Source organism: Trachurus japonicus, chromosome 9 (assembly GCF_045865225.1).
Source record: "Trachurus japonicus isolate A0001 chromosome 9, Traja_1.0".
Lineage (NCBI taxonomy): Eukaryota > Metazoa > Chordata > Actinopteri > Carangiformes > Carangidae > Trachurus > Trachurus japonicus.
The window spans coordinates 25,012,308-25,028,020 of NC_140915.1; the positions used below are offsets into that span (position 1 = coordinate 25,012,308).

Sequence of the window (15,713 nt, forward strand, 5' to 3'; positions counted from 1 at the left end):
GCTTTTCTTTTACACAATTTTTCCTTGTCCGTTTGACTCCGTATGTCACTTTGCCTTGCTTCAAACCTGCGATACAGGACAAGGTCAGTCATATAATTGAAATATTCAGCTTACAGCAAATATTAAATCCATTCCTCATACGAAAACACTTCTTCTGCAGGTCTTGTGGATCCAGACAATATACTATCCATGGCTGGGATTCAAACCCCAAGCCTCCCAATCAGAAGTCAACAGCATTACCCACTGACCTATCCAACTACATGTCAGTGTTCAGAGAGAGAGATGATCATATGTCTGTCTGGTGAGCTCTGTCTGAACAATGTGTGGCTCCTGATGGTTCCCATGTTGATAGAGATCGCACCCCGGCAGTGCTCCCCATGGCACTTTCAAAATGTCTCTGAGTGAATTTGAGTGAGTTTCTACTTGGAAATGCAGTCTTGCACCTGGAGGATAAAAGCATTCATATAACTGAAACCTGCAAAAAAAAACAGGGGCACCGTGTGCCGCAGTGGGTTAAGCAGGCGCCCCATATGCTACAGTCCTCACTGCAGTCGGCCCCAGTTTGAATCCCGCATCGGCCCCTCACTGTTTGTCATTCCCCCTCTCTCTGCCTCCCCATTTTCTGTCTCTCTCAACTATACTATCCAATAAAGGCAAACCCCCCCCCCCAAAAAAAATACTGAAAAACAAAACACTGAATCTATCAACATTTTATCATTGGTAATGGTCATCCTACATTGTCCCACATGAAAAGTGTTTTTGGCCCATATTTTTGTCACAAAATATATATCCAAATGGTCATGAAATTATGCAGAAAGAAAGTCCTGCCAAACAGATATATTTTTTTTTCTTTAATCTTTACTATTTTAAATGAAATGATATATTGAGTTTTCCCTAGTTGTTAACTCTTTCAATGCCATCCATTTTCACACCAGCTACCTCCAGCTTGCCAGGCATTTTCCAGCTTTCTGACTGACCTTTTTAGACCCACCATATATAATGTAGCCTACTATTATACACATTCAACCCATCAAATGAAAGAAGAGAGTCTCTACTTTCCATCATGTGTTTCTAACTTATTCCAGTCTTGAGTATTGGCTTGTTGAATATAGGTTAGTTTAGCCTAAAAAGCCATTTTTGCACAGAAAAAGAAGTTTTTGTGTCGGCTGTCATTTTCAGGTGTAGTACAATTGGCTCCATTATATTTTGCCTTAGTGACACCTCAACATCTGTACAGTTGTTCTCTTGTAAACAATAAATTCAACACTGACAAAATACTTTTGATGACAATGACACACACGACTCCAGCCCTTTTAAAATTTTTTTAGAGTTACAACAACTCTTCTTTTTTTGACTGTGTGTGTGCGTGCACGTGTTCGTATCAGTTCGGTGGATTTTTATAGCCGAAACACGGGCGCTTGATCCTTCTTCCTGCGACCCCTCTGTTCAGTAGGTAGCAGTCTCACTCTCTCTCTCTCTCTCTCTCTATCACACACACACACACACACACACACACACACACACACACACACACACACACACACACACACACACACACACACACACACACACACACACACACACACACACACACACACACAGTACAGAATCATTACTCAATAACCTGTCCAGTAGTTAACCTTTATGACCTAAAGTGACACATAATGAGTATTTCTTCATCTTCATCTTTACATTAGTAGCCTAGTTCCTTAAAAAAAATCACAGACAGCAGGATTCTTGAGAAGATTTTATTCATTAATCTCAGACCACATACACATTACAGCTTTTCTTGATTGCTAAGACACATTTCTCGGAAGCTTCTCTCATTTTCTCTAAACTGTGAACGCAAACCCCAATTTTCAAGCTACATTCACAAAACCTCAGACTCTTCTTGCAAAACCAAACTTTCACCTCAAAACAGTTCAATTTGTGCTCAAAACTGAATTCTGTTGTCAAATCGTGCCACGAGTCAATCAAAATTAAAAACACTACTGAGCAGCCACTAAACACTACATAGAAAAATAGAAAACACAATGCTCAGGATATGAAGCTGTAGAAATAAATGTTTATCGTTCACTGTAGCTAAATGCATGTTGCAAAACAAAAAACCTGTGCATTTACACTGTAGCACTTCTCTCCTTCCCTTTCTTTCACCCTCCTCCTTCCCTCCCCACATCCATTTCATCCCCTTTTCCTTCCTTCCTATTTTTTCTTCCCAGTTCATCCCTCCCCTCTCCCTCATCCTTTCTTCCTTCACCCTGTTGTCTCTCATCTTCTCCTCTTGCAAAACAAAAAACCTGTGCATTTAGCACTTGTACATAGTACAGTAAAAAAAAAAAAAAGAAGTACAAAATTTTGTGCATTTACACGTAGCATTGTACAGTACAAAGCCACAGCATCAATTCTCTGTACTGGCTCAGGCCACAGGACTTCATCCTGAACTAGCTTACAGTATATGTGCCCTCACATCATTAGACACAAGTGTTATGAATTTTGAGTTGTTGTGTTCAACCGGTGAAACTTGTGCTTTACTTGTGTTTGACTTTTGCCACCTGTGCTCAGCATTATGCAACACAGGTGCATCACAATGAAAATGTGTTGGTAAGTTGTGTCTAAACAGGTGAAAAGTGCTGATGGTTTTGCCAAAAGAGTGACGGATTCAATCAGTGGGTTCAGGCAACTGAGAATTTGGTTCAGACAACAGGGTTTAGTGTTTTAGCAATTGAGAAAAACTGTAATGTGACCATCCATGTTGCCTTCGAAATAAATATGATAGTTTGTCACATGTTTGGTAGGCTAAATGAATGTATCATGGGGCTGTGTGTAAAGTACTGTATACTGATCACACCGTGGTTCACAGTAAAGTTGTTTGAGGTGCACAAAATTTAGAGTAGTTATTTACTATGAAACAAATTTGGAATGAATGAGGAACTCAATATTAGTTAATGGCGAGTTCTTCAGTAACTCCTAATCAAATTACTGAGGAACTAACTATTACTTAATCATTAGTTACCCTTTTTGTGTACCTTAAGGTAAAGTGAGACATCAAAATGAGTAGGTAATGAGTACTGAATCATTACTGAATCATTAGTTACCCTTAGTTATATTTTTCTTGTGTTCAGACAATGAAATCAAGGGTGATGTTACCTGCTTGACAGTTTTGGAGTCACAGTCGAAACTGTCAAGCAGGTAACATCACCCTTGATTTCATTTCATTCTCATTACCCACTCATTTTGATGTCTCACTTTACCTTAAGGTACACAAAAAGGGTAACTAATGATTCAGTAATGATTCAGTACTCATTACCTACTCATTTTGATGTCTCACTTTACCTTAAGGTACACAAAAATGGTAACTAATGATTAAGTAATAGTTAGTTCCTCAGTAATTTGATTAGGAGTTACTGAAGAACTCACCATTAACTAATAGTGAGTAGTGACTAACTGTGAACCACGGTGTGATCAGTATACAGTAGCCTACTTTACACACAGCCCCATGATACATTCATTTAGCCTACCAAACATGTGACAAACATCATATTTATTTCGAAGGCAACATGGATGGTCATATTGATGTGTATGTGGTCTGAAATTAATGAATAAAATCTTCCCAAGAATCCTGCTGTCTGTGATTTTTTTAAGGAACTACTAATGTAAAGATGAAGATGAAGATGTGAAAAACCACTCATTATGTGTCACTTTAGGTCATAAGGTTACAGTAACTACTGGACATGTTATTGAGTAATGATTCTGTACTGATGAAGTAGCCTAACTAGTTCACTAATCATCAAGTTGTGATTAACTTTCTATGAAATTTGATCATGAGTTAATGAAGAACTGATCATTAACTAATAGTTAGTTAATCATTAGTTCCCCAGTTACTACTCTAATTTTGTGTACCTCAGTTCCCTAACTAACTACTCATTAGTTCCTCAGTAACTACTCCTCTGAAATTTGATCAGGGGTTCCTGAAGAACTGACCATTAACTAATAGTTAATTAATCAGTAGTTCCTCAGTAACTACTCTAATTTTGTGTATCTCAATTCCTCACTAACTACTCATTAGTTCCTCATTAGTTCTTCATTAGTTCCTCATTAACTACTCTAATTTTGTGTACCTTATTGTAAAGTGTTACCCTTCTTTGTACTAAAACAAATGAAAACATGAAAGAAAAATGAATGAATAATGATTTAAAAAAAAAATCATAATTATATTATTATTATTAATTTTACTGGTCCGGCACACTTGAGATCAAATTATGCTGTATATGTGGCCCCTGAACTAAAATTAGTTTGACACCCCTGCTTGAAAATATGATGTGGTACACTGTAAAGTGGAAATATTCAAGTGACAATAAGCCAGAATTTAGTAGAGTGCTTTGGTGAATAATCCTTCTATATCTAAATTGTTGAAATCAAAATCTGATCAGATCTGAGTTGGCTCCATCAGGCTCCATGTGGCTGTGTAAATGTGAGATGATTTCAAAACGAAGCACGTGCAGCATCACACTAACAGCAACCTGCTGCTCATATTTCAACAGATGAAGTTTTTTGTTTTTGTTTTTTTTTACAGAAAGTCTCAGCTGCTGCTTAACTCACTGGTTTTCAAGTGAAAAATTAAATTAGGTCAAGCTGAAAAAACTACAAAGGCACTATAAAAAGGATCCATGTTATCGAAAAACAATAACACAATAGATTTGGCTTCAAATTGAGCTTTTAAGTTGAAGGAGTGTTAAAAGGTGCAGTTAGTAGAAAACCAAACAACCTCCTCACTAACAGGTAGTACTGGTGTCCCCAAGTGTGCGCCGCAGCTCCAGCAGCTCCAGCAACTCCTCCCACTCGGACCTGTCATCGTTATAGGAGAAGCAGCCTCCTCTCTGTGGAGCGGGTCCTCTGGCTGACTTTTCACAGTCCGATGCCCCGACAGGACTCAGCGGTCATGGCCGGCAGTCTGACCCACCACGGCTCCCCGAACCCCGGCTACACCTCCAACAACGCTGTCCCGGTGCCAGTCATCACACAGACGGACTCCAGGGACAAATGGAGCAAAAAGATGGATTTTCTCTTGTCTGTCATTGGGTTTGCGGTGGATTTGGGAAATGTTTGGAGGTTTCCGTACATATGTTACCAAAACGGTGGTGGTAAGTGATTTGGAGCTTTTAAACCAGGCCGTGTTAGGATTTGTGTCATCCATGCATATACTAGGCAAACATTTAGTTAATTTTCAGAGTTTTATAGTCGATTGAATCCCAGATTTTCTCCTCGAAATGGCTTTACAGTAAATGATTCAGAAAAACAGGCTGACGCATCTGGCTGGAGAAACTGTCCATGGTGCTGAAGTGCGCATCTCTAACCTTCAAAAGTCACTAAAAGTTTTTACACCTTTCCTCTGATAAAGCTTGTATCTATTCTTCTCAGGTCACTTTTTTATATTTAAAGTTGTATCTAATATCCCTAAAGCCTGGCGAATTCTCATCAGGTTTTTGTCAGAAAATAAAGTCATATTAAATATGTAATCTTACTGATTAACTGATCCTACTGAATGTTCACTGTGCAGATTGGTGATTATTAGAAGTCGTACTTTCTGGTGGGGATAGGTTCGCTCAGTACTTTTACATCAGCAAACGAGGGTCGTTACACTGCAGCAGCCAATCGTCTTGTGAGGCAGGGCAATTCTGGGCAAGTGCTGCACATAAAAAGACATTAAAGGCAATTAAAAGACTTATAAACAGTCTGGGAAAAACATAAAAGGAAAATAAAGATAATAAAATTGAATAAACAGAGGATACCTCAACATTTTGTGTGGAAATATACAACAATCTCTTTTTCTTTTTTTAAATTTATTTTAACAAACCTCATGGCTATGTTCTTTAGATTTTTGTAAATCTCCTCTTTGAAATGAAAAGACAATTTATACAGTAACTTTAACAAATGTGAAAATAAGCTCAGTGTGAGTCTCATTTTCATATTTATTTCAGATCCAAGCAAAGCTGAGTCCTAATTCTTACGTCCACAGTTTTTCATTGCATATGTTAGAATACTAAGTCTTTGTCGACATGAAAAAAACAACAACAACAAAAACGAACATGTTCCCATCTCTGTGCAGGTGCTTTCCTTATCCCCTACATTCTCATGGCCATCTTTGGTGGTGTGCCGCTCTTTTACATGGAGCTGGCACTGGGACAGTTCCACAGAACTGGTGCCATATCCATATGGAAACACATCTGCCCCATTTTCAAAGGTAAGGCCTCGCTAACAGCAAGTATTAAAATCCAGAACTCCCATTACATTGGCGCATCTGCAACATAAAATCAATTCTGTGTAGTGATAAGGTCGTAACTCCTATTCCCATCTTATCCAGACATGTTGATCGGTGTAAATGTATCTTCAGAAACATTTCACATGTGACTTATTTTCACTTCTGTGTTTTCTGTTGCAGGTATAGGATATGCCATTTGTATCATCGCTCTGTATGTGTCCTTCTACTACAACACCATCATCGCCTGGGCCCTCTTCTACTTCTACTCCTCTTTCACCAGCATCTTGCCTTGGACAAACTGTGAAAATGTGTGGAATACCCCCGACTGCACCAATTATTTTGACTCGGACAATGTGACTTGGACGAATTCCTCCAGGTCTCCGGCAGAGGAATTTTACACGTAAGTGCATGTAAGTGTGAGTAACAGAAACCATATAATATAAATAGCCACACAAATATTGCCAGCTGGTGGTTTTGGATGGGATATGTTGTTTTGTTTGCTCAAGACTTAATGATTGGTGTGTTTTATCCCAACAGGAGGAATGTTCTCGAGATCCACAAGGCATCAGGGTTGAGAAACGTTGGTGGTGTTCGCTGGCAGTTGATGCTCTGCCTTTTTCTCATCTTCACTATAGTATACTTCAGCCTGTGGAAAGGAGTGAAGACGTCAGGGAAGGTATCACATCGCCGTTGCTTTATGACTGTAATGAGAAGATTATTCTTTGCTTTAACTGTATCAATGAGCTCTTCCTGATTGACTTTGTTGTTCCACTATAGGTAGTGTGGGTCACCGCCACCTTACCCTACATTGTGCTTTTCATCCTCCTGATTCGAGGGGCCACTCTTCCAGGAGCCTGGAGAGGCGTGGTGTTTTACCTAAAGCCACAGTGGGAGAAGCTGCTGGAGACCAGTGTGAGTTGTGCACAGTCAGTCTGACAGAAAACAGCCAATCAAGAAAAAATATGATGGAAAAAAACCAAATGTTTGGTCCCTTGAGAGTTTTACCTCATTTTCAAAGCAATTGCAGTAACCAGAAGAGGTTTCCGGTGAAAAGTTCTCAAATGTGGATCGACTGAAGAAGAGGGAAAACAGAAAGATGAAGAGAAGAGAAGGAATAATAATGATAATCAAAATGCTTAAATGCAAAAAAACTTACAGAAAAAAATGAAAATGTAATTAATTGCTCTATCTCTGTGATTTGCCGAAGGTCAGAACTGAAGACTAGAGGCTCTTACTAAAATAATAAGTTTCTCCACTGGAGTCCTAATGAGTATGAACTTTGAGGACTGGTGTAATAAAATAGTGCATTCAGTCAGAGTCAGCAGTTTTATAAACCATTTATTCCCTGAATAATCTGACTATAATATTTTTTAGATCTACTGTATGAATCATCATCACCTTCCTCTCCACCTCGTTGTTTGCTAAACATGTGTGAGTGCTTTGCTTGGAAGGGAATATGGATGAGATGAAATGAGATGCATAAATAAGCCACAGAGCAGGATAATAAGATGCATAATTGGTTTAGATTTTCTGCCCATTAACAAAGGCCTCCCTTTCTCTCTCACTCACCAATATCCAATGCTGTCCCCTTCTTTTTAACGCCGAATGCATGCTGCTCTTCAGATCTCTCTGCATACAGCTGCGCAGCTAGATTTCTATACGGCTGACACAACACCTCTCCGCTTGGAAAATGATACCAAGTTCACAGCACTGATTAGAAAAATAAGAAAAATGATCATTTGATGGAAGAAAATTGGCAAATCCGTGTAGGAATTGCATACATTATGCTTTTGCGGTGTAAATCAGTGTTTCACAGTTTGAGTCCCAGATATCTATCTTTTTGTGTTTTCCAGGTGTGGGTGGATGCTGCAGCTCAGATATTCTTCTCTCTTGGGCCGGGGTTTGGGGTCCTCCTGGCTCTCTCCAGCTACAACCCTTTCACAAATAACTGCTATCGGTAAGAACTGTTCCTCCATAGCCACAAATCTATGATATACGAAGTCACATCTGTCGCTTCATAAGAATAGGCTGATGATGATGTCTTCTTGATTACATTAGTAAAACATTTCTATTGCAACATACCTGAATTGTATTTCTTCATGTTGATTTCTTCGGGAGCTGCAGATCACAGCTACATGTGTTAAGACTAGCACCTCGAGAAGATACTGTAAATGAAGAGTTCATTTGCAAAAGCAGATATCTCCGTTTAAAAAAAAATTTCTAAACAATTTTTAATTATTATTTACACCAGGTGATATCAGTCAAACCAAAGTTGACCAAGGAGATGAGACATAACAAAACAGACGTAGCTCAAAATAAAGCTTTATTGAAAACAACACTATGCAAAGAATAATTCAAAAGCATCAGCTCGTCTTTTTCAAAATGGCACTTATCTGCTTTTGCAAATGAACTCTAATGTGCACAAGTCTTTCATAAAGATGCTTATCTATTCATAAATGGTTATAAAACCAATAATATAGACACTCGGTAGTTACACCAACACTGCTCACCTCCGATGGATGTTCGATGTTCTATGTTCAATATCTCTAATGAACACACATCATAGATCCATTGGTTGAGTATTCCTCATTAGTATTGTTGCTGGATGTCTGTGGTTGCCGGGACTATTTTCATGTCTTAGAAACAGAAGAAAAAAGCTGAATAGAGTGTCTAAAGGAGCCCATTAAACAAAGGTCAAAAAAGGGCAGCAACGTGTCCCTGAAGAGGGTTTGATTTCCTTCTCAACAGTGACGCCATTGTGACAAGTTTGGTGAACTGTCTGACCAGCTTTGTGTCGGGCTTTGTCATCTTTACGGTGCTGGGCTACATGGCGGAGAAGAGGCAAGTGAAGGTTGAGGATGTAGCCAGGGACAAAGGTCAGTCAATGAAAGCTAAAGTGAGGAAAATGAAAACCTCATTAAAAAAGAATCAAATACTCACCCTGATCTCTTCGTGGTTTCCAGGTCCAAGTCTGCTCTTCATCACATACCCAGAGGCCATAGCGAACATGCCGGGCTCCATCTTCTTTGCAATCATCTTTTTCATGATGATGATAACGCTTGGACTGGATAGCACTGTACGAACTGTGAAATCTGGCGTGTACATGTGTACATGAAGACCACAGGGTCACTTCATGTATAACAGAAAAACTTAAAGCAGAAGTAAGCGATCCGGTCGTTTTGGGTAATGCTGCGTTCCAGGCAGGCTTTTGAAACCGTAAATTACAGCTTCAAGTCACAACTTACGACTTTGTAGCGTTCCAGACAACCCACTCGTGTTTTTCCGACCTGTTTTACCTGTGAAAGTCACTATAACGGCCACTCGTAACTTCCGACCCGTGAACTCGTACCAGATCGAACTGGTACGACTTCACAGGTCGGAAAAACACGAGTTACGGGCTGCCTTGAACGCACCATAACGTCTTGTCAGCCGATGGAGTTAGCAGCCCCCGCCCTCGTCATGGATCTATTGGTCCTCGTCCCTACGTCACCACATTCAGGCGCATCCCTTGGCTGCACACACAGCCCTTTATGCCGTTCTCTCTCCTCATTGGATAAAACTTGTAGGATACGAGAAAAGTTTTCTCCTCAGCTCAGAGCAGAGCAAAGGGACTGAGAGACCCGTGTTTCGGTCCAAACACTCTATGTAAGTGATTGCTGTCGGAAGATATAACTATTTAAGACTTATATTAACACAAATATATTGCTTACTTCTGCTCTAAGTTATGCCACTAAATAACTCAGATTTTGATTCTTCAACATCAATTTCATAAATTGCACATCATTAAACACTGCTAAGTCTAACTACACACAATGATCCATATAGCTTCAATGATACAATTTGTTACGTATAATTTCTTATTTATAAAATTGTTTTATTCTCTAATCTTTGATGACTTCAAAAATGTAAATGTTGTCCTAAGCAGAGCTGCTTTTTACTGAGCCTTTTTCCACTTAATCCAATTAATGGCAGCATTTAATATGTATGCTGTGATAGACGTGCAGTATAATTCAACTTGTGGTAATAATTGTAATTGTACGTGTGTGTTTCAGTTTGGTGGGCTGGAGGCCATCATCACTGCTGTGTTGGATGAATACCCAGATCATTTCTCTCACAGACGTGAACTTTTTGTTCTGGGCTTGGTCATTGTTTGCTTTTTGGGCTCTCTTAGCACCCTTACACATGTGAGTTTTTTTGTTTTTTTCTACAATTCAAATTACTTTCCCTAAGAGATTAAAACCTAACTCCGCACTAGCTGATCATGATCATGTAATTAGTCTTGTCATTTGTTGTGCTGTATGATTGACAGGGTGGGGCCTATGTAGTGAAGCTGCTGGAGGAATTTGGAGTCGGATGCTCCATTATTGCCGTTGGTTTCCTTGAGGCCATTGCAGTTTCCTGGTTCTATGGTGAACAACATATTATTATTGATTTGCTGGGATTGTTTTCTTATATCTGTGGTATGCATTCATTAGCTAGTTAGCATGTGAAAAAAAAAATTGTTTGTGACTTTATCTCGTGTTACTTTTGCTGCTTTCAGGCATCAAAAGATTCAGCAGTGACGTTCAGGCCATGTTGGGCGAAGCTCCAGGTTTATTCTGGAAGGTGTGCTGGGTCGCCATCAGCCCTGCATTTCTGGCGGTAAGAGATTAAATATTTTGACATCCATTCACAGTAAATACACATCTGACATCTAAAGGTCGACAATTCAACACTTTCTTAGATTATACAAAAACCATATGATTATTTTTCAGTTTTACTACGGATGTTTACCTCAGTCACGGAAGTTACTGTATGTTTTCACCAACTCTATTTGTTTGCTTGATTGTCTGTTTGTCTGTGGGCAAAAAATATTTAACCGATTTGCACTAAATTTGGAGTGAGGGGGTGCAGCATGGGGCAGGAGGGGATCCACTAAATTGTGATGCAGAGCCGGTTAAAGGCACAGATCCACCACCTTCCTACACAGACAGGAGATTTTTCTTAGCCTTGGTGATGGTCTGCCCTGTTGAGTGCCACTTCAGTTCAACATTTTTTCCCTTTCAGTTGTCTCTTTAAGTTATCTAGAGATCAATGGGCAGCAAGACATGAGGGAAAGCTCAGAGTAAGATCAAAAGACAACAGGACCAACCTAAAGGTTGTGGAGCTGATCCCATATCTGTAGATTAAACCTTCTACATTAAACCTTTTCTACAGCATGCGGGCAAATGTCAATATCCTTGGCTCTTATTTGCATCCATCGTTCTGTGGCTCTGTTCCTGTTGACATTTTGCATTATTACACCACATGACTTATTTTATGTATTTCTTTATAACGTATGGAAGTGTGACAGATATATTTCCCCTCTGCATTATTATTTCTGCTGCGAGAATATAGAAGTAGCATTAACACATGGAAATGTTATGTATTCCGACTCCTCTCAGTATATCATCGTGAGCTCCTTCCTGAAAGCGCCACCCCTCACCCTGTTTGATTACAAGTATCCAGACTGGAGCATCACAGTGGGATATATCATTGGCTTCTCATCCTTCATGTGGATCCCCATCTACATGGTCTACAAGCTGGTGTGGACTCCCGGATCTCTCAAACAGGTCAGCCTGCGAGGAGAAGGGAGAAATAGTGTGCTCTCTTAACATTTTCATTCAATTAACCTCTGCCTTTCCTCCACGACTGTTTTGTTCTCTGCAGAGGTTGGCAGTGTGTCTGAGACCTGAGAGGACCATACCAGACATCCACGCCGACAGCCTCAATATGGCGTCTGTGCCATAGAGAGAAAACGTAGACTGCCATTCGAACCACTGTTTAAAGTTAAATGCGACTAAGCCTCAACATCATCTGACATCATGACTGTTCGCTGCTCGTGATGTCAAACATGCCAACTTTCAAAGCACATGCACACTCCATAAAATGGTAAATGCTGCTAAATTTGTAATTCTACAAGGAACTGAGATGCTCATATATCAGCTGTATGGTCTGTATGATTCAGATGTACCTATGTTCATCACCAGGACAGGTTATAGCTTTCTCGTGTTGCAATTTGTGGTTGTAGGAGTCTGTGGTAAAGTCAGTTGACAGTCTCTCCCCCAATTTATCTCACAAGAACATGATGCCAAGGAAAATAACAACAGGTATTTCTATATGTTGCATTCAGCACATCATTTTCATTGCATGAGGCCTTTTTCTCTTAAGTTCTGTATTTTCCGTACATTGTGAAAGATTGATTAAATCATCACTGCATGTTCAGCTACCGCCACACCACATTGCAAACACTAGTGTTTCACGTGCAGCAACAATGTGGTTAACAGATTATCACATTTCATCATGGCATTTTCCATTTAATTACATGTAATAAAAAAAGTTTCTTCAGTGGGGTCTTAATCCATTCAGTCACCGACATACTGTGGAGCATGTCTGCTAAAGTTTTTCATGTCAAATCCATCAGCACCTCTTAGACCACAGGGAGAGAGATTTAATGGGACCAAATCATAATCACATTAAATTACAGCTCATATTATCGTCAATGCTGTATTTTATATTTATATGATAGATCTGTAATACAGTGCTTGTATAGGATTTCATGCTAGCTGCTGGATATATCTGCTAAAAATGTTCTTTTTTTCCCCCCTACAAGTGTTTGTAATGGAGGTGAGTGAGGCACTCAGAAAAGACCACATTAAAAATAATAATCTTCCAACTATAATTAGAGACTGTATTCCACGTAAAGTTGATGCTTAGATACACAAGAAGCAACTTTAACTATGTACAACTGTTTGTGTATTTCAAACTGAACTTTCTGGTCTTCATCTGATGGCTTCATTTAACTCCAGATAGACTGTTTTGCCTTAATTTGCCAAATTATTACACTGTATGTACAAAACTGTAAAGGTTGTATTGATATTTATTGATATTGTGCCTCTCCAAACAATGTTTTCACTCTCTAACTGAAGACTGTTCAAATGTTCTTGCAGAGATCCAGTATGAAATGTCTTAGTCACATGTGTTAACTTATCTAAAAAGCGCTTTATACTGTTTATATTCAGAGAATAATGTGGTGTGCAAGGTGATGATTGTTGTGTGATTTCAGTGCTCTTCAATATGGTTTCTGTAGTAAGATGTGTATAATTATAATTAATAACAGCATAAATAACATATTTCATCTTTCTGGTTCTTTTTATTCCTGGAGGATAAACATGAATATAAACAAGTAGTATTTTAAGCAGCTGAATTCCACTATGTATATTTAAACACACAGTGCATTTTCTTCCTGAATTGTAAATGTGCACAATACACGAGAGCTCTTCTTGTAAATCTCCATACGGTGATCGTCATGTCTTTGTAAAGGCCGTTGCTGCTCACCTCCATTAGATTTTCTAATTAACAAGCTAATTTGCAATATCCAGAATCCATCAACATACAGGGGAATAGAGCAGCCTTTACCTTCAAATGCTCACAGCGCGCTTCAGATCTTTACTTATTCAACTGTTTTTCATTCCCGGTTAAGGCCCAACCATTTCAAGGATGGCAGGAATGAACGTGTACCAGGGTGTAAGGTTGTTTGGGACATGATTCGTCACTGAGTTGCTGGTTGATAGACGTGCACATCAAAGCCCTTTTGTGTCAGTGACTGCTATTGAAGTAGAGAACAGGCAAGCACAGGAAACACATAAAAGAGAAACTGCTAAATAGACGGTTTCGCCTCTACCTGGCCTGAACAGCTTGACAAAGAGTAATATTAAAGGGGAAATGACTGATATGTCATGACTCTGTCTGGTGCAATGCATCCATCCGTTCAGTCTAAATACAAATACAATACAACAGCTGGAACTGAGCGAAGAAGACATGAAAAGGAGAATTACAGGTTTGATTCAGTTTTATGTTGTTGATTGTAAAATGTGATTTTGACATGCTTTTTATATATCTCTCAATGCAGATATACAAAAGAATCTTTATCATGTACTGTGATGGAAAGATTAATCTGATCTCTACAAATTGAAAGAAAGAAACTCATTATGACATTTAAGGAGAACTGAGAGTCTCTGAAGGCAGATAAACGCGCTGTGGAAGGAAACCTGATCGCCTGAGAGGACACTTTGTGCAGAAAGGTGGAGGGCTTGTTTCTCACCAGCCAATCAAATGAAACTATGATTATACAGTTAGTAGTATCACTATATGCAGTACAATAAATCAGACACATTACTGGTTAAGTTAAACTTTGACCTGCTGATGGTGCTATAAAGTCACCAGAGTCATTAGGATTCATTTTGTGAGAGTCATGAATGTTTATATTAAATTGAATGTCATTTTTTCAAAGTGGAGGACTGACAGACTGATGTTAGCATCCCTGAAGCCATTCTGATGGCAAAAGGACATTTTAGATGAGAAGCAACACACCGTGGGTTGTGGAGGTGCTGGCGATGGACAAAACTGAAGACAGAAAGAGAGGAACGCCGCACACTCAGCTCCAGTTGCAGAGAGTTTATTTAGACAACGTTTTGGCCCGTTCGGCCTTTGTCAAGTCAGGACATTTTAGCCAGTAATGACAGCAAAATCTGACTCAGGAACAATATTTGGTTTAATTCACTTCAACATGACTGCAGAGGTCGCTGACCTGTGACTTATCCAAGCATGTGTTTCCCCTGACATTGTTTAATGAATCAGGCTACAGTGGTGTCTGAAGGCCATGTTTTCTGTAGAGACCAATAAAAATAGGGATGAGAATCATTTCTTAAAGCAGAAGTAAGTGATATATTTGTGTTAATATAAGTCTTAAATAGTTATATCTTCCGACAGCAATCACTTACATAGAGTGTTTGGACCGAAACACGGGTCTCTCAGTCCCTCTGCTCTGCTCTGAGCCGAGGAGAAAACATTTATCGTATCCTACAGTTTTTATCCAATGAGGAGAGAGAACGGCATGCAGGGCTGTGTGTGCAGCCAAGGGATGCCGTGAATGTGGAGACGTAGGGACGAGGACTGTTATGGTGCGTTCAAGGAAACTCATAACTCTTGTTTTTCCGACCTGTGAAGTCGTACCAGTTCGATCTGGTACGAGTTCACGGGTCGGAAGTTACGAGTGGCCGTTATAGTGACTTTCACAGGTAAAACAGGTCGGAAAAATATGAGTGGGTTGCCTGGAACGCTACAAAGTCGTAAGTTGTGACTTGAAGCTGTAATTTACGATTTCAAAAGCCTGCCTCGAACGCAGCATTAGCGAAAACGACCGGATCGCTTACTTCTGCTTTAAACTTGTTTTCATAAACACCATGGAGTTCAGTGTATTATGCCTCACTGCATGTAGATGATAGCCTAAAATACACAATTATTTGTGTGTTGCAATGTCATAATAGAACACATCAACAATTGGTTATGTAACATTTCCCCATGTCTGCTGTCACATCAACAATGTTCAACTCAATTGATGAATCGGGGAATATGAACAGATAGAATACATGAC

At 39.4% G+C, this 15,713-nt stretch overlaps 1 protein-coding gene across 1 annotated transcript; it reads left to right on the forward strand.

The window, feature by feature from the left end:
* Positions 1 to 4,893: 4,893 nt before the first annotated feature.
* On the forward strand, positions 4,894 to 12,140 carry slc6a4b (solute carrier family 6 member 4b). Its single transcript, XM_085786858.1, has 13 exons — positions 4,894 to 5,141; positions 6,107 to 6,241; positions 6,440 to 6,659; positions 6,797 to 6,935; positions 7,037 to 7,171; positions 8,113 to 8,216; positions 9,008 to 9,135; positions 9,223 to 9,335; positions 10,312 to 10,443; positions 10,569 to 10,668; positions 10,800 to 10,900; positions 11,683 to 11,850; positions 11,948 to 12,140. The coding sequence occupies exons 1-13, from the start codon at positions 4,916 to 4,918 to the stop codon at positions 12,026 to 12,028; spliced, it is 1,782 nt and encodes a 593-aa protein (XP_085642984.1). The 5' UTR covers positions 4,894 to 4,915; the 3' UTR covers positions 12,029 to 12,140.
* Positions 12,141 to 15,713: the final 3,573 nt, after the last annotated feature.